The sequence below is a fragment of the Notolepis coatsorum genome (genome assembly GCF_963971535.1).
Source record: "Notolepis coatsorum genome assembly, chromosome: 17".
Taxonomy (NCBI): Eukaryota; Metazoa; Chordata; class Actinopteri; order Aulopiformes; family Paralepididae; genus Notolepis; species Notolepis coatsorum.
Window position 1 is genome coordinate 13,049,952 of NC_140181.1, and position 19,222 is coordinate 13,069,173.

The 19,222-nt window shown below is 47.2% G+C and overlaps 1 protein-coding gene across 2 annotated transcripts in view; it reads left to right on the forward strand.

Annotated features, from left to right (window-relative positions):
- atp6ap1a (ATPase H+ transporting accessory protein 1a) overlaps positions 1–19,222 on the forward strand; it is a 29,960-nt gene that overhangs the window by 1,651 nt on the left and 9,087 nt on the right. For both annotated transcript variants that reach the window (XM_084334218.1, XM_084334217.1), the window contains exons 2-8: positions 439–565; positions 2,539–2,613; positions 9,083–9,276; positions 11,133–11,173; positions 13,015–13,100; positions 15,756–15,905; positions 18,521–18,678. In XM_084334218.1, the coding sequence (XP_084190344.1) occupies positions 439–565; positions 2,539–2,613; positions 9,083–9,276; positions 11,133–11,173; positions 13,015–13,100; positions 15,756–15,905; positions 18,521–18,678 (831 nt within the window). The remainder of the gene's footprint in view (positions 1–438; positions 566–2,538; positions 2,614–9,082; positions 9,277–11,132; positions 11,174–13,014; positions 13,101–15,755; positions 15,906–18,520; positions 18,679–19,222) is intronic.

Consider the following 19,222-nt stretch of genomic DNA (forward strand, 5'->3'; position numbering starts at 1 on the left):
TTGCGTGGCTGTTGAATGGGTGAAAATGTGAGTGGAAAAAAGAGGATGAAAGTGCTATATAAATGCACCATTTGACCATTTTTACACGGTACTCTGACCAGCTGCTGTTGTTTGCTGGATGGCTATAATGGACTTTTTATTTTATTTAAGTGCTTAACAACTTATGCCTCACATTCACTCACACAGATAGCAGAGAGCATAGATATATATATATATATATCTATGGCAGAGAGGACCATGGGAGGTGACGACCTGCTCATCAGGAGACGTGGGGTTAAGGGTCATCACAGGTCATCAAGAGCAGTGGGGTTAAGTGTCCTCTCTGTCTGTGTCAGTGGGAGGCACCGGAATCAAACCGGGAACCTTCTGATTACCAGACAACCTCCACCTGTCTGTGCCGCCGCTGTCTTGACGGCTGTGCTCTTGTTTCCTGCTCAGGGCCTCTCTGCCGCCCCAGACGGCCCCCCCAGCAGGCCACATCGTGGGCAAGGAGCAGCTGGACTCCTACCTGGAGAGAGCTCTGAGTGTGGGCCCTCGCAACCTGCTACTCTTCCTGCAGGACAAGGTACGCCGGTCACCACATCTCCAGTCCCAGTCGAGTCCCCAGTGTCCGAGTCACCAAAGAATAGTCCGAGTCGAGTCCCCATTACTCTAGTCCGAGTCCAAGTCATCAAGGCTGAGTCCACTCCACTCCACTCTGGCAGTCAAAGAGCTGACTGACAAATAATAAAAAAAGGTCTACATTAAACATAAATGACACAGCGGTCACCGTTTCAAAGGGAGTTTATTTACTTTGTGACACAATAGCCAAACAAATGCACTCGCCATCAATAGCTTATGCTAAATGATTAGGTCCTATTGCAATATTTTTTTTTTGGACAGGGTTGTAACTGTTTTCGTGACTGTTGGGACCTAGGCTACACTGGCACACCTACTTCCAGTAGTGATGTTAAGATTCACCGATTCGCATCGGTGCACCGGCATAAACGTTCAAGATGCGAGTGCATCGGTGAACTCGCGATGCATCTGTTGTTAGTGTCTTTGCATCGGTCAAAACCGATTCATTCATATAATTTCCTCAGTCTCATCCACTTCTGTCGGCAGTGCACTGCACACAGCCGATACTCTTTGCTTCGCTACTACAGAAGGCGAGAGCCGCGTCACAGTTCAACAAACAGTGGAAGTCGAGGAGGAGACATGAATTGAATTGACCAACTAACGCTAAACTATCTAACTAACTAACGTGACTCTGCAACACCAGTTCCATTAGTGAGGAAATGGCGGGGTGGGGGGGGGGGGGGGGGGTATATTGACGACGCTTGACAACAGGTTCAAAGATAACTTCACATTTATTGGCAATTTGTTTCTTTATGTATATCGCTTCCTCCAGGTTCAAACTGTGTTGTTGACAAAATGCCATCATGGTGTGGTTAGCTACGGAGCATCAGAACGCTCAAACGCGCTCTCGCTCTCGCTCTCTCTCTCTCTCTCTCTCTCTCTCTCTCTCTCTCTACGTTCAATGATTTAAAGTGGCCAAACGTTACAATATAAATACTAACTGGATAGTTGATGATAAACATTTAATTTCATTATCTGAAATATTATAAAATCATTAAGTCTGCTATAAGCCATTATCCCTTTGTGTGTGATTATTATTGTCTCACAGTAGTGTGTATATATACATTGTGTGTGTGTGTGTGTTTTTAGCTAAAGTGGATAGAAAACACAGTACTGTGCAAAAGTCTTAGGCACCCAAGAGTTTTTATATAAATTGTCTTACAGTAGATTATTTTATTTTTAATAATAATATAAGCTGCATATAAGGAATACAACCAAACTCTGTCATACCATAAAATTGTATCATTATTTTGCATCGTGTTGAATCGCATCGTATCGCCCCGAATCGCATTATGTTGAATCAAATCGTATCGAATCGTATCGTATCGCATCGCCCGGTGCTTCAAATGTATCGTTAATGTATCGTATCGTTGGCACCGTATCGAGATGCGCATCGCATCGGCCTCAGTGATGGAGATGCACATCCCTAACTTCCAGTGAATGACGCTAAGCTAGGCTAACCGTGCGGCTGTTCCCTAAGCCTAATGCATGCGCAGAGAAGAAAAGGGTATGTACCTGCTTGTCTAACTCCAGGGTAGATGGCAAATAAGCGAATTTCCCCCAAAGTTGGCGTGTTCCTTTAAGTTCAAGTCCCCAATCTCGTTATATGACATTGTATAATGACAATAAAGACTTCTATTCTATTCTACTCTATTCCCACTTCTACCTATTAGCTTTTCCCGATGTTCACTGACTCATGCCCTGTTTTCCTGTGTGCTTGCCTGTGTGCCCTGCCTCCCATAAAACGGAGTTGTGATTGTTGTCTATATGTTGTCTAGAGATGTATCTATTATCTATGTATCTACCCTCTGTACAGCACTTTGGTTGACATGTGTCATGTTAAATGTGCTATATAAATAAATCTGATTGATTGATTGATTATTCTACCATTGAACCGGGCGGTCCCTGTGTCCACACCAGATGAGCATGGAGGACTTCACTGTGTACGGAGGGGCCTTCGGTAACAAGCAGGACAGCGCCTTCCCCAACCTGGAGGTGAGACCAGCCGTAACCCGAACCCTAACCCTGCCCCGGGACAGTTCAGTCAGTGTGTTCTTCCTGTGCCCCAGGCCTAAAAGAAAAAAAAAATTGTTTTAGGTGCGACCCAATTTATTTAAAAAAAATTCAATAAAAAATTAAATTTCAATAAAGTTTCATAAAAATCTTAGTCAAACCTTTAGTATTATGGATATTAAACATGCTGGCAGAGTACATGCATCCATGTTGTTGTGAACATTTTAATTAAATAAATAAATTCCCTATCCATAGTCGCTGTGGGAAAGAATAAAAATAAAAAATTAAATTAAATAAATTCCCCACCTACCCATGGCCTTAACTGACAACCAACAGGAAACAAACTATTTTCTTTTATGCCCCAGGACAGTTCAGTCAGTATGTTCTTCCTGTGCCCTAGGACAGTTCAGTCAGTATGTTCTTCCTGTGCCCCAGGACAGTTCAGTCAGTGTGTTCTTCCTGTGCCCCGGGACAGTTCAGTCAGTATGTTCTTCCTGTGCCCCGGGACAGTTCAGTCAGTGTGTTCTTCCTGTGCCCCAGGACAGTTCAGTCAGTATGTTCTTCCTGTGCCCCAGGACAGTTCAGTCAGTATGTTCTTCCTGTGCCCCAGGACAGTTCAGTCAGTATGTTCTTCCTGTGCCCCAGGACAGTTCAGTCGGTATGTTCTTCCTGTGCCCCAGGACAGTTCAGTCAGTATGTTCTTCCTGTGCCCCAGGACAGTTCAGTCAGTATGTTCTTCCTGTGCCCCAGGACAGTTCAGTCAGTATGTTCTTCCTGTGCCCCAGGACAGTTCAGTCAGTATGTTCTTCCTGTGCCCCAGGACAGTTCAGTCAGTATGTTCTTCCTGTGCCCCAGGACAGTTCAGTCAGTATGTCCTTCCTGTGCCCCAGGACAGTTCAGTCTCAGTCAGTATGTTCTTCCTGTGCCCCAGGACAGTTCAGTCAGTATATTCTTCCTGTGCCCCAGGACAGTTCAGTCAGTGTGTTCTTCCTGTGCCCCAGGACAGTTCAGTCAGTATGTTCTTCTTGTGCCCCAGGACAGTTCAGTCGGTATGTTCTTCCTGTGCCCCAGGACAGTTCAGTCAGTATGTTCTTCCTGTGCCCCAGGACAGTTCAGTCAGTATGTTCTTCCTGTGCCCCAGGACAGTTCAGTCAGTATGTTCTTCCTGTGCCCCAGGACAGTTCAGTCGGTATGTTCTTCCTGTGCCCCAGGACAGTTCAGTCGGTATGTTCTTCCTGTGCCCCAGGACAGTTCAGTCAGTATGTTCTTCCTGTGCCCCAGGACAGTTCAGTCAGTATGTTCTCCCTGTGCCCCAGTACAGTTCAGTCAGTATGTTCTTCCTGTGCCCCAGGACAGTTCAGTCAGTATGTTCTTCCTGTGCCCCAGGACAGTTCAGTCAGTATGTGCTTCCTGTGCCCCAGGACAGTTCAGTCGGTATGTTCTTCCTGTGCCCCAGGACAGTTCAGTCAGTATGTTCTTCCTGTGCCCCAGGACAGTTCAGTCAGTATGTCAGTATGTTCTTCCTGTGCCCCAGGACAGTTCAGTCAGTATGTTCTTCCTGTGCCCCAGGACAGTTCAGTCAGTATGTTCTTCCTGTGCCCCAGGACAGTTCAGTCAGTATGTTCTTCCTGTGCCCCAGGACAGTTCAGTCAGTATGTTCTTCCTGTGCCCCAGGACAGTTCAGTCAGTACGTTCTTCCTGTGCCCCAGGACAGTTCAGTCAGTATGTTCTTCCTGAGCCCCAGGACAGTTCAGTCAGTATGTTCTTCCTGTGCCCCAGGACAGTTCAGTCAGTATGTTCTTCCTGTGCCCCAGGACAGTTCAGTCGGTATGTTCTTCCTGTGCCCCAGGACAATTCAGTCAGTATGTTCTTCCTGTGCCCCAGGACAGTTCAGTCAGTATGTCAGTATGTTCTTCCTGTGCCCCAGGACAGTTCAGTCAGTATGTTCTTCCTGTGCCCCAGGACAGTTCAGTCAGTATGTGCTTCCTGTGCCCCAGGACAGTTCAGTCAGTATGTGCTTCCTGTGCCCCAGGGCAGTTCAGTCAGTATGTTCTTCCTGTGCCCCAGGACAGTTCAGTCAGTATGTTCTTCCTGTGCCCCAGGACAGTTCAGTCAGTGTGTTCTTCCTGTGCCCCAGGACAGTTCAGTCAGTATGTTCTTTCTGTGCCCTCAGGACAGTTCAGTCAGTATGTTCTTCCTGTGCCCCAGGACAGTTCAGTCAGTATATTCTTTCTGTGCCCCAGGACAGTTCAGTCAGTATGTTCTTCCTGTGCCCCAGGACAGTTCAGTCAGTATGTTCTTCCTGTGCCCCAGGACAGTTCAGTCAGTATGTTCTTCCTGTGCCCCAGGACAGTTCAGTCAGTATGTTCTTCCTGTGCCCTCAGGACAGTTCAGTCAGTATGTTCTTCCTGTGTCTCAGGACAGTTTAGTCAGTATGTTCTTCCTGTGCCCCAGGCCTAAAAGAAAAACATTTTTGTTTTAGGTGCGACCCAATTTATTTAAAAAAAATAAAATAAAAAATAAAATTTCAATAAAGTTTCATAAAAATCTTAGTCAAACCTTTAGTATTATGGATATTAAACATGCTGGCAGAGTACATGCATCCATGTTGTTGTGAACATTTTAATTAAATAAATAAATTCCCTATCCATAGTCGCCGTGGGAAAGAATAAAAATAAAAAATTAAATAAAATAAATTCCCCACCTACCCATGGCCTTAACTGACAACCAACAGGAAACAGACTATTTTCTTTTATGCCCCAGGACAGTTCAGTCAGTGTGTTCTTCCTGCTGTGCCCCGGGACAGTTCAGTCAGTATGTTCTTCCTGTGCCCCGGGACAGTTCAGTCAGTATGTTCTTCCTGTGCCCCAGGACAGTTCAGTCAGTATGTTCTTCCTGAGGACAGTTCAGTCGGTATGTTCTTCCTGTGCCCCAGGACAGTTCAGTCAGTATGTTCTTCCTGTGTCCCAGGACAGTTCAGTCAGTATGTTCTTCCTGTGCCCCAGGACAGTTCAGTCAGTAAGTTCTTCCTGTGCCCCAGGACAGTTCAGTCAGTATGTTCTTCCTGTGCCCCAGGACAGTTCAGTCAGTATGTTCTTCCTGTGCCCCAGGACAGTTCCGTCGGTATGTTCTTCCTGTGCCCCAGGACAGTTCAGTCAGTATGTTCTTCCTGTGCCCCAGGACAGTTCAGTCAGTATGTTCTTCCTGTGCCCCAGGACAGTTCAGTCAGTATGTTCTTCCTGTGCCCCAGGACAGTTCAGTCGGTATGTTCTTCCTGTGCCCCAGGACAGTTCAGTCAGTATGTTCTTCCTGTGTTTCAGGACAGTTCAGTCAGTATGTTCTTCCTGTGTCCCAGGACAGTTCAGTCAGTATGTTCTTCCTGTGCCCCAGGACAGTTCAGTCAGTATGTTCTTCCTGAGCCCCAGGACAGTTCAGTCAGTATGTTCTTCCTGTGCCCCAGGACAGTTCAGTTGGTATGTTCTTCCTGTGCCCCAGGACAGTTCAGTCAGTATGTTCTTCCTGAGCCCCAGGACAGTTCAGTCAGTATGTTCTTCCTGTGCCCCAGGACAGTTCAGTCAGTATGTTCTTCCTGTGTTTCAGGACAGTTCAGTCAGTATGTTCTTCCTGTGCCCCAGGACAGTTCAGTCAGTATGTTCTTCCTGTGCCCCAGGACAGTTCAGTCAGTATGTTCTTCCTGTGCCCCAGGACAGTTCAGTCAGTATGTTCTTCCTGTGTTTCAGGACAGTTCAGTCAGTATGTTCTTCCTGTGCCCCAGGACAGTTCAGTCAGTATGTTCTTCCTGTGCCCCAGGACAGTTCAGTCAGTATGTTCTTCCTGTGCCCCAGGACAGTTCAGTCAGTATGTTCTTCCTGTGCCCCAGGACAGTTCAGTCAGTATGTTCTTCCTGTGCCCTCAGGACAGTTCAGTCAGTATGTTCTTCCTGTGCCCCAGGACAGTTCAGTCAGTATGTTCTTCCTGTGCCCCAGGACAGTTCAGTCAGTATGTTCTTCCTGTGCCCCAGGACAGTTCAGTCAGTATGTTCTTCCTGTGCCCTCAGGACAGTTCAGTCAGTATGTTCTTCCTGTGCCCCAGGACAGTTCAGTCAGTATGTTCTTCCTGTGCCCTCAGGACAGTTCAGTCAGTATGTTCTTCCTGTGTCTCAGGACAGTTTAGTCAGTATGTTCTTCCTGTGCTCCAGGACGCGTGAATACTTTACCCAACGCAGTTGTGTTTCCGCGTCTCTGATTGGCCCATGCGTTTCTGGTCATGTGACATGTGCGCCAATCGTGGGACCGCAAGTTTCTACACTGGTTAAGTTTAGGCGCTCTTTCGAAGTTGGTTAAGGTTAGACAGTTCAGTCAGTATGTTCCTCCTGTGCTTCAAGGAAGAACATACTGACTGAACTGTCCTGGGGCTCAGGAAGAACATATGTGGATTCTTAAAATGAGTGGCATTCCCCTTTTAATGGAACAGAAGTAGAAATAAATAGTCGTCTTGTCATTTATACTAGAACAGTGGTTCTCAAACTTTTTACACCAAGTACCACCCGAGAATGTAGCTGGCTCTCCAAGTACCACCATATGACCGGCGTTAAAATACAGTCTATTCAGCTATGCACAGTTCACGCAGGAGGCAAATGTATTCCTAATACCATTATTTATTGTTAACTTTTGTCAGACACAGCCACAATGTACAAAGGGATAGCACTAGAACTAGCAAACGCTTCCACACAACTCATACAATGCAAGGGGCATTGAGAACATAATAACTAACATTCTCACATAGCAAGTGAGAAAATTAAGAACAACTGTATTTCAGCAAATGTACTTAATTCTCTCTATCTCTATCTCTCTCTCTCACACAGCAAGCAATTGTCCATCATTCTCTCTCTCACACACACACACACACACACACACACACACACACACACACACACACACACACACACACACACACACACACACACACACACACACACACACACACACACACACACACACTTATTTTGTTACAAAAACTTAATTTCCTGCATTCTGGTGCAGGACTTTTTGAAATGTTACCCTTTAAATGCCAGTGTTTGTGATGGGCATCACAAATTATTGTAAAAAAGAAAAGAAAACACATATTCAATACATTTTTGAATTTTTACCCTTTAAATGCCAGTTTGTGTGATGGCATCACAAATTATTGTTAAAAAAAACACACAAAGTAAAATATTTTCAATATATCAAATGCAAAGTAAATTTTTCTGGGGGGGATTATTACAGGCTAGGCATTTGTCAATGATTAGCAGCAACACAGATTTTGATGGATTTTTTGTAATGTCAGATTTAACACCAACTCTTTTCAGAAAAGTGGGAGTATTTCATTTTGTATCTGACATTACACAAAAAAAAGAAAAAAGGTTATGATCAGGGCTGAAGTTGAATTAAAGATTTATGACTGTTTAGACAGATTCTGTCACTGTCTGCACTGTTCACTTAACCCTTTCACTACCACAGTACACAAGGTTAACCCTTTCACTACCACACTACAGAAGGTTAACCTTTCACTACCACACTACAGAAGGTTAACCTTTCACTACCACACTACAGAAGGTTAACCTTTCACTACCACACTACAGAAGGTTAACCCTTTCACTACCACAGTACACAAGGTTAACCCTTTCACTACCACAGTACACAAGGTTAACCCTTTCACTACCACACTACAGAAGGTTAACCTTTCACTACCACACTACAGAAGGTTAACCCTTTCACTACCACACTACACAAGGTTAACCCTTTCACTACCACACTACAGAAGGTTAACCCTTTCACTACCACACTACAGAAGGTTAACCTTTCACTACCACGCTACAGAAGGTTAACCCTTTCACTACCACACTACAGAAGGTTAACCTTTCACTACCACACTACAGAAGGTTAACCTTTCACTACCACGCTACAGAAGGTTAACCTTTCACTACCACACTACAGAAGGTTAACCTTTCACTACCACACTACAGAAGGTTAACCTTTCACTACCACACTACAGAAGGTTAACCTTTCACTACCACCCTACAGAAAGTTAACCTTTCACTACCACGCTACAGAAGGTTAACCTTTCACTACCACACTACAGAAGGTTAACCTTTCACTACCACACTACAGAAGGTTAACCTTTCACTACCACCCTACAGAAGGTTAACCCTTTCACCACCACACTACAGAAGGTTAACCCTTTCACTACCACGCTACAGAAGGTTAACCTTTCACTACTACAGAAGGTTAACCCGTTCACTACCACACTACAGAAGGTTAACCCTTTTACTACCACACTACAGAAGGTTAACCTTTCACTACCACACTACAGAAGGTTAACCCTTTCACTACCACACTACAGAAGGTTAACCCTTTCACTACCACACTACAGAAGGGTTAATCATGCCTCGCTTCCTCCTGTCCTGTAGGCGGCTCTGGTCTCCTCTCCTTCCGCCCTGGTGCTTCCTGCTGTGGCCTGGCCCGCCTCCAACGCCGTGATTGGCCAGCTCCAGGACCACTTGGAGACCTCTCCTCTCTACATGGACCCCGAGACGCTCGGCCAGCTGAGACTGAACGCCTCGTCACCGGCCCTGCTGGTGTTCAGACTGCCGTACGGCACCGGGTAAAGTCCAGTCAGGGATAACACATACACCCAGGGGTAGCCCCGCCCCCAATAACACCCAGGGGTAGCCCCGCCCCCAATAACACCAAGGGGTAGCCCCGCCCCCAATAACACCCAGGGGTAGCCCCGCCCCCAATAACACCCAGGGGTAGCCCCGCCCCCAATAACACCAATGGGGTAGCCCCGCCCCCAAATAACACCAAGGGGTAGCCCCGCCCCCAATAACACCCAGGGGTAGCCACGCCCCCAATAACACCAATGGGGTAGCCCCGCCCCCAAATAACACCAAGGGGTAGCCCCCAAATAACACCAAGGGGTAGCCCCGCCCCCAAATAACACCAAGGGGTAGCCCCACCCCCACCAAGGGGTAGACCCGCCCCCAATGGGTAGACCCGCCCCCCAAATAACACCAATGGGTAGGGATGGGTACCGAATTAGGTACTTTTAAGGGTACCAACCGATTCACGTGAGATCTGTCAGTGCCACATTTCGGTACTGTAAAAAAAATAAAAATAAAAATGTTGACGACGTCAATGTTTAGTTTACCACGAAACCTATGAAATGTGCCGCACGTTCACGTCAGCGTTCACGCGCACAATATACGCTTACCTAGGATTTTACTTGATTCAAAACAAAGCTGTCGGGGCAATGGCAAGCCGAAAACAGTCGCAAGTGTGGTTACACTTTACAAAGCTAGATGCAGACAACGCTCGCTGCAATATTATATATGATAATAAATTATTTGAAGTTTGGATTTTTTTTTTTATAACATTTTTAGAGACTAAAGTACAGAAAAAAGGTACCGGTATCGTTTCACAGGTGAAAGGTACCCAACCCTATGGGTAGCCACGCCCCCAAATAACACCAAGGGGTAGCCCCGCTCCCAAATAAAGGAATGGAAACGCATTTTCCTTTTCTAGGTGACTGACTGAGCTCTAGATACAAGGACTAACACTAGACAGCATGCTGTCATTCTCTAGTTGACTGAGCTCTAGATACAAGGACTAACACTAGACAACATGCTGACATTCTCTAGTTGACTGAGCTCTAGATACAAGGACTAACACTAGACAACATGCTGTCATTCTCTAGTTGACTGAGCTCTAGATACAAGGACTAACACTAGACAACATGCTGACATTCTCTAGTTGACTGAGCTCTAGATACAAGGACTAACACTAGACAGCATGCTGTCATTCTCTAGTTGACTGAGCTCTAGATACAAGGACTAACACTAGACAACATGCTGACATTCTCTAGTTGACTGAGCTCTAGATACAAGGACTAACACTAGACAACATGCTGTCATTCTCTAGGTGACTGAGCTCTAGATACAAGGACTAACACTAGACAACATGCTGTCATTCTCTAGTTGACTGACTGAGCTCTTGATACAAGGACTAACACTAGACAACATGCTGCCATTCTCTAGTTGACTGACTGAGCTCTTGATACAAGGACTAACACTAGACAACATGCTGTCATTCTCTAGTTGACTGAGCTCTAGATACAAGGACTAACACTAGACAACATGCTGTCATTCTCTAGTTGACTGAGCTCTAGATACAAGGACTAACACTAGACAACATGCTGTCATTCTCTAGTTGACTGACTGAGCTCTTGATACAAGGACTAACACTAGACAACCTGCTGTCAAGAAATAAATAAAAAGAAATGATCAAGCCTCAAAAACCACTCGACTGGAGGTGAAACGGCGGGTAATTGATTCCTTTCCCATCCCTACTTTTTTGTAATTTCCCCTCCTTTTCCTGGCTGAATATAATCTGACTAACAAATGAAGCTAATATGGTCTCTTGTTCTCACCACTGCTCCTCTGGCTGGTGGGTTTCCTGCAGGGCTGATCTGATGTCTGCTAAGGAGATTCTGAGTGGGAACGGTGAGTGTCTGGGATCCGGGGGACATAGCAATGCCTGAATTGTAGTATGTATTAAGTATGTTAATGTGGTAATTGGTTAAAATGATGTGTAAAAAAAAAAAAAAATGGTTAAGATACCTGACACCTGTAATTTAGTTTTTCTACCTTTTACAGAGAAAGGGGGATGTTATTATTACTTTGCACCACTAGGTGTCAGTATGATAGGTTCTGATAAGTAGAACGACCATCAAGTAAGAACGACCATCTTGGATGTGTGATTTTTTTCCGTAGCCTATGTGTGCGAAGACGCTCTCTGATTGGCTAGCCGCGTACAGCGAAGACCCTCTCTGATTGGTTTAGCGCCGAAGGGTCTCCTCCGCCTTGTACATATATCATATGCACATCGTTGCGGGCAAGACCACCCGCATTTCATTGTATACTTGTATGCCGTGACAAATAAAAACTCTTGACTCTTGACTATATATTCTCTGCCTCAAAGTGGTTATGCTTTGGCCCTCTTTCGAAGTGGGTTATGCTTAGAGTTAGGGTTAAGGTTAGGGTTAAGGTAGGGTTAGGCGGAAGAGACCCTTCGGCGCTAAACTAATCAGAGAGGGTCTTCGCTGTACGCGGCTAGCCAATCAGAGAGCGTCTTCGCACACATAGGCTATGGGAAAAAATCACGCATCTTGGATTACCTGCATGATAACATGTCAAATAAAGTACTGGTGTTCATGAGCAAGGACTCGACACCGAACAAAACACTAACATTACTGAGCCCTCAGGCAAGAACGTTTCAAGTTTCAAGTTTGTTTATTATTAGTCACAACAAAACACAGAATACTTTATGATGAAATGCTTGTTTCTGTATGAGCCCCTGAGAGTGTGCTACATACAGTAAAAAGTGCCGTATTTAAAGGTGTTTTTTTATGGATGTATTTTAATTATACATCCACAGAGCTTTTAGAAAGATGTGGAATATGGCGGCTAGGTGGCGCAGTGGGCAAGGCGCTCGCCACCAACGCAGGAGATGCTGGGTTCGAGCCCAGCTCTCTGTGTTGCTACCAGCTTGGCTGGTCGTTCATACTAATACAATTGGCAGTATTAGGGGTGGGAAGCTGGTGGGTGGGGATCGGACGTTGTGGACAGCGACTCCTACAGGTCGGTTGGTGCGCCTGCGCAGTAGAATCAGGAAGCGACGGGGGCGGCGTGTCAATCCCACGCAGACCCACCCCGCTGAGAGATCGCGCTGTGCAGGTGAAAAGATGCGACAGCTGCCTCCTCGAGTACCAGAGGGGACACATGATGCAAGGCTTCGTCCACATTGCAGCCGGCTTGTGGGAGGCATGGTCTAGCAACGTTCGAGACAGGGGAGGGTAGAATTGGACAATACGAAATTGGGGACGGGAGAAAAAATTGAAAAATGGGGAGAAAAAGTAGATAAAAAATAAATAAAAGATGTGGAATAAAAGTATTGCTTTACCCCCAAAGAAGTGATTGATTAATACATTTTATATGAATTATATAAAATATGAATTAATATATTTTAAAACATTTTGGTGCGTCCAAAATGAATGTTGTTGTTTATATGTTGCATGCATGCCCTCCCTACTGATTGGATAAATGACACGCTTGTACTCTAGTGCGACATCTAGTGGCTGAATGTTATCTACACTACAGCACCTTTTTAACTTTATAGAATAGAATAGAATAGAAATACTTAAAATGATCCAGAGGCAAATTTGACACCACATTATTGGCGCAAAATCAAAAGTTGGCAAAGGGGCTTCAGTTTTAATAATTCAGAATTCATATCCACTCACCTGCCCTCTTGTTTGACCTCGGCTCATGTGACTGTTTTTCAGACGAGGTGATTGGACAGGTGCTGAGCACCATGAAGGCTCAGTCTGTTCCCTACACGGCCATCTACACGGCGCTGAGGCCCTCAAGGGTGAGACCTCTAGAGTGGGTGAGAGGGTGATACCTCTAGAGTGGGTGAGAGGGTGAGACCTCTAGAGTGGGTGAGAGGGTGAGACCTCTAGAGTGGGTGAGAGGGTGAGACCTCTAGAGGGGGTGAGAGGGTGAGACCTCTAGAGTGGGTGAGAGGGTGAGACCTCTAGAGTGGGTGAGAGGGTGAGACCTCTAGAGGGGGTGAGAGGGTGAGACCTCTAGAGGGGGTGAGAGGGTGAGACCTCTAGAGGGGGTGAGACCTCTAGAGGGGGTGAGAGGGTGAGACCTCTAGAGTGGGTGAGAGGGTGAGACCTCTAGAGGGGGTGAGAGGGTGAGACCTCTAGAGTGGGTGAGAGGGTGAGACCTCTAGAGGGGGTGAGAGGGTGAGACCTCTAGAGTGGGTGAGACCTCTAGAGTGGGTGAGAGGGTGAGACCTCTAGAGGGGGTGAGAGGGTGAGACCTCTAGAGTGGGTGAGAGGGTGAGACCTCTAGAGTGGGTGAGAGGGTGAGACCTCTAGAGTGGGTGAGAGGGTGAGACCTCTAGAGTGGGTGAGAGGGTGAGACCTCTAGAGTGGGTGAGAGGGTGAGACCTCTAGAGTGGGTGAGAGGGTGAGACATCTAGAGTGGGTGAGAGGGTGAGACCTCTAGAGTGGGTGAGAGGGTGAGACCTCTAGAGTGGGTGAGAGGGTGAGACCTCTAGAGGGGGTGAGAGGGTGAGACCTCTAGAGGGGGTGAGAGGGTGAGACCTCTAGAGTGGGTGAGAGGGTGAGACATCTAGAGTGGGTGAGAGGGTGAGACCTCTAGAGTGGGTGAGAGGGTGAGACCTCTAGAGGGGGTGAGAGGGTGAGACCTCTAGAGGGGGTGAGAGGGTGAGACCTCTAGAGTGGGTGAGAGGGTGAGACCTCTAGAGTGGGTGAGAGGGTGAGACCTCTAGAGTGGGTGAGAGGGTGAGACCTCTAGAGGGGGTGAGAGGGTGAGGCCTCTAGAGTGGGTGAGAGGGTGAGACCTCTAGAGGGGGTGAGAGGGTGAGGCCTCTAGAGGGGGTGAGAGGGTGAGACCTCTAGAGGGGGTGAGAGGGTGAGACCTCTAGAGGGGGTGAGACCTCTAGAGGGGGTGAGAGGGTGAGACCTCTAGAGGGGGTGAGACCTCTAGAGGGGGTGAGAGGGTGAGACCTCTAGAGGGGGTGAGAGGGTGAGACCTCTAGAGGGGGTGAGAGGGTGAGACCTCTAGAGGGGGTGAGACCTCTAGAGGGGGTGAGAGGGTGAGACCTCTAGAGGGGGTGAGAGGGTGAGACCTCTAGAGTGGGTGAGAGGGTGAGACCTCTAGAGTGGGTGAGAGGGTGAGACCTCTAGAGGGGGTGAGAGGGTGAGACCTCTAGAGGGGGTGAGAGGGTGAGACCTCTAGAGGGGGTGAGAGGGTGAGACCTCTAGAGGGGGTGAGAGGGTGAGACCTCTAGAGGGGGTGAGAGGGTGAGACCTCTAGAGTGGGTGAGAGGGTGAGACCTCTAGAGGGGGTGAGAGGGTGAGACCTCTAGAGTGGGTGAGACCTCTAGAGGGGGTGAGAGGGTAAGACCTCTAGAGTGGGTGAGGGTGAGACCTCTAGAGTGGGTGAGAGGGTGAGACCTCTAGAGGGGGTGAGAGGGTGAGACCTCTAGAGTGGGTGAGAGGGTGTTGGTTTGTATGGCTCTCTAGAGTGGGTAGTGACTAGATCCCATCGCCTGGAAAGACATTGGCTGTGACCTGGAAATGAGTCGTCAAGCGGTAACTCGTCAAAATGTTCACTTAAAGGGGCACTTCACCAAAAAAAACAATGCTGATTTATTTTGCACATAATCTCACACACATCCAAAAACTCTAAACCGTTTTGCACACATTAATTTAGTCTTGACAGTTATTGAGAGTAAATTAGTTTGAATATGGCCACCAGTGATGAATCCTTGTGTTGTGTTAATTACAGCTCCATGAAATTATGTGTAGATGAAAGAATAGCAACACCTTGTCTTATAGGGAATGTTACTTTATAATTTCATTGAGCTGTAATAAACACAACACCTTGTCTTGTAGGGACAGCTACCTTATCATTTAATTAAGCTGTCATTAACACAACAGTTTACCAGTAATGATGTAGTATAAGGAGGTAGCTTACCAATAATGATGTAGTATAAGGAGCTAGCTTACCAATAATGATGTAGTATAAGGAGGTAGCTTACCAATAATGATGTAGTATAAGGAGTTAGCTTACCGATAATGATGTAGTATAAGGAGGTAGCTTACCAATAATGATGTAGTATAAGGAGGTAGCTTACCAATAATAATGTAGTATAAGGAGGTAGCTTACCAACAATGATGTATAAATAATCTCTCTATCTCTCTCTCCCCCCCTCTCTCTCCTCTCTCCCCCCCCCCTCTCTCTCTCTCCCCCCCTCTCTCCCCCCCTCTCCTCTCCCCCCTCTCTCGCTTCTCCCCCCCTCTCCTCTCTCCCCTCTCCTCTCTCTCCCCCCCCTCTCTCTCCCCCCTCTCTCGCTTCTCCCCCCCTCTCCTCTCTCCCCCCCCCCTCTCTCTCCCCCCCTCTCTCTCCCCCCCCTCTCCTCTCCCCCCTCTCCTCTCCCCCCCCCCCCTCTCCTCTCTCTCCCCCTCCCTCCCCCCCCCCCCTCTAGGAGGCAGCCCCCCTCTCTCTGCAGGCTGGTCAGGGTGGGGGCCGCTCCCTCCTGCAGTCTAGAGGAGGATACAGAGAGAGGGAGCGAGAGAGAGAGCGGCAGCGCAGAGTCCAGGACCAGGCTACGGTCTACAGCCCCGTGGAGTTCAAGGTAGAGCAGTGGTTCCCAAAGTGGGGGGTAGCGACCCCTAGAGGGGTCGCGAGCCGACGCGGGGGGGGGGGGGGGGGGGGGGGGGGGGGGGGTCACGAGATGATTTCAAAAAATATATATATATATATTTTTTAATGCAGTCAGGCCACTGAACTTAGAAGCAGGACAGGCCAGTGTTTCTAGTTGCAGCAGCGCGATCGTTTAGAGAAGATAACTTAGGTGGGGAAAAACCAGGACATCAGTGCAACTCACACAAGTTGGAGAACTATCTTAGAGACCAGGATATTTCACTCTTTTAATCCATTTGTTCACTCTTGTCCTCCTCAACCTCACATCTCTCTTCCTCTATATTCTCTCTCTCTCTCTCTGCCCCCCCCTCTATCTCTCTCTCTCTCTCTGCCCCCTCTCTCTCGGTCTCTCTCTCTGTCTCTCGCTCTCTGTCTCTCTCTCTGTCTCTCTCTCTCTGTCTCTCTGCCCCCTCTCTCTCTCTGTCTCTCTCTCTCTGTCTCTATGCTGTCTCTCTGTCTCTCTCTGTCTGTCTCTCTCTCTGCCCCCTCTCTCTCTGTCGCTCTGTCTCTCTCTCTGTCTCTCTCTCTCTGTCTCTCTGTCTCTCTCTCTGTCTCTCTGCCCCCTCTCTCTCTCTGTCTCTCTCCCTCTCTGCCCCCCCCTCTCTCTCATTCAATTCAATTAAATTCAAATGGGCTTTATTGACATGGGAAACATACGTTTACATTGCCAAAGCCAAACAGTCTATCAGTGAGCTGGATGCAATCCTACCTGGAGGGGAGAGAGCAGATGGTGGAGGTAAACGGTACCCTATCCCCCCCCCCTCACAGTGAGCTGTGGTGTTCCACAAGGAAGCATACTAGGTCTGCTACTGTTCCTAATTTATGCAAATGAAATGTCGTCAGCTTGTGACTGCAACTTGTTCCTGTTTGCGGACGACTCAGCCCTGCTGGTCTCTTGACAAGAACAAGTTACAGGTTGAAAAAACCCTCAGCTCAGAACTAGGCAAAATCTGCATATGGCTCGCTGATAACAAACTATCATTACACATGGGCAAAACAGAGTCCATTCTCTTCGGTTCAAATAACAAACTCAGCAAGACCGACGGCTTCTCAGTGGGTGACAATATTGTCACAAGGAAAGAAGATATTACCTACCTGGGTTCCATCCTAGAGGCAAATCTTTCCTGTGACAAAATGGCATCCAATGTAATAAAAAAAAGTCAGCCAACAAACTCGATTCTTGTACCGGATCTCCTCTCTGGTAAACAAGAATACCCTGAAGACTCTGGCAGGAGCACTCATTCAAGGGTACTACGACTATGCTTGCACCTCATGGTACCAAAGCACCTCAAAGGCGCTAAAAACAAAATACAAACATCTCAAAACAAACTGGTCAGACTACTGCTTGACCTTACTCCTAGAACCCACCTCACCCCTGCCCACTTTGACAACCTAGGATGGCTTAGAGTAGACAACAGAGTACAGCAACTTGCAATGGGCCTGGTCTACAAGATACACTACACGACCAAGGTACCCATGTACATGTTAAAATACTTCCCAAAGGTCAGTGAATACCACGATCACAACACCAGAGGGAGCTCCACAAATCATGTTAAACCCAGATTCGGCTCAAACAAGGAACTAAACACGTTTCGCAATTATGCCACATCAATGTGGAACGCCCTACCCAAAGCTGTAAAGGAATGTGAATCACTACCCACTTTCAAAAACACTCTCAAAAAACACCTACGGGAGACTGCAATTCGAAACTGGCCCCTGTAAATGTCCTAACACAACCCCCTCCAATGTACAGTAAATGACCAAGTATGGTCTTGTCAATATTCCAATGTACAGTTTTGCTTGTACAGTTGTACAGTGTCCCCCACCCACCCCTCCTACCCAACCTCCCCCCCCCACCCACCCAACCACCTCCAATGTACAGTCCCGTCCCGTCCCCCCCCCCACCTACCCAACCTCCTCCAATGTACAGTTTCTACGTCAAATGTATATACTCTCTTTTCTGGACTCTTTTCGTATCACAAACAGTACTGTATTTGCAAATCTGGTATGTTATAAATGTATAGATGTACCAGTACTGTCTATCTGTATGTCATATATGTTATGATGAATTGAAAATGGGGGACCCTGATGTAAACAAGACGAAAGTCTTTCTCTGGTCTGCATCCCCTTAACAATTGTGTGTATTGAGCCGTACTGTATTGTACCCATTCTGCAATCTGTTAATAAAGTTTTCAATCAATCAATCAATCAATCAATCAATCAACAAAACAAAACAATCAAACAGATAAAACAAAAGAAATCAGTACATTACAGAAGGAATTTCTCAATCTCTCTCTCTCTCTCTCTCTCTCTCTCTCTCTGCCTCTCTCTGCCTCTCTCTCTCTGCCCCCCCCCCTCTCTCTCTCTGTCCCTCTCTGCCCCCCCTCTCTCCCTCTCTCTCTCTCTGCCCCCCCTCTCTCTCTCTGCCCCCCCCCCCTCTCTCTGTCTCTCTGCCCCCCCCCCCCCCCTCTCTCTCTGACTGTCTCTCTCCCCCTCCCCCCTCTCTCTGTGTCTCTGTCCCTCTCTCCCCCCCCCCCCCCCCTCTAGGAGGGAGACGACACCTGCATCCTGCTGTGGGCTGCTAACCTGACGGTGGCCATTCTGCGGGGGGGGCGCTGGGAGTCACATGACCTGACCCCCTCCACCTTCGGAGAGGCCGCCTCCCCCAAGCTGCACGGCTCCAGCTGCGACCAGAGCAAGGCCAGGTGGGGGTTAACCCTTTACTTTACCTTCTGTAGTGTGGCAGTGAAAGGGTTAACCTGCTGTTGTGTGGCAGTGAAAAGGGTTAATCGTTTGGTAGTGCGGCAGTGAAAGGGTTAAAAAGGTATTTAAAAAGTCTTAAATTCCATTTGCACAGGTATTACATTTTGGGGGGGGGGGGGGGGGGGGGGGGGCTGTCGATAGATGAAAAATAATATAAAATATAAACAGTTTTAGTATTGAAGTGGTTGTTTTCTGCAGGGTTAGGCAGCTGGCTGCGTCTGGAGAGCGGTTCAGTGTCTCTATATGTGTCTCTTTCTAGTATGGTTGTGAAATTTGTATTAAATTGAGCTCTTAAGTGTTATTAAATTTTTTTTTAAAGTCTTGGATTGAACCGGAAAATACTCTTAATATCTAACTCTTAATATCAGTAGAAATTGGTGTGTTCTGTTGTTGTTGATCAGGCTGGTTCTACACTACGATCTGTGTTGTTGTTGATCAGGCTGGTTCTAAACTACGATCTGTGTTGTTGTTGTTGATCAGGCTGGT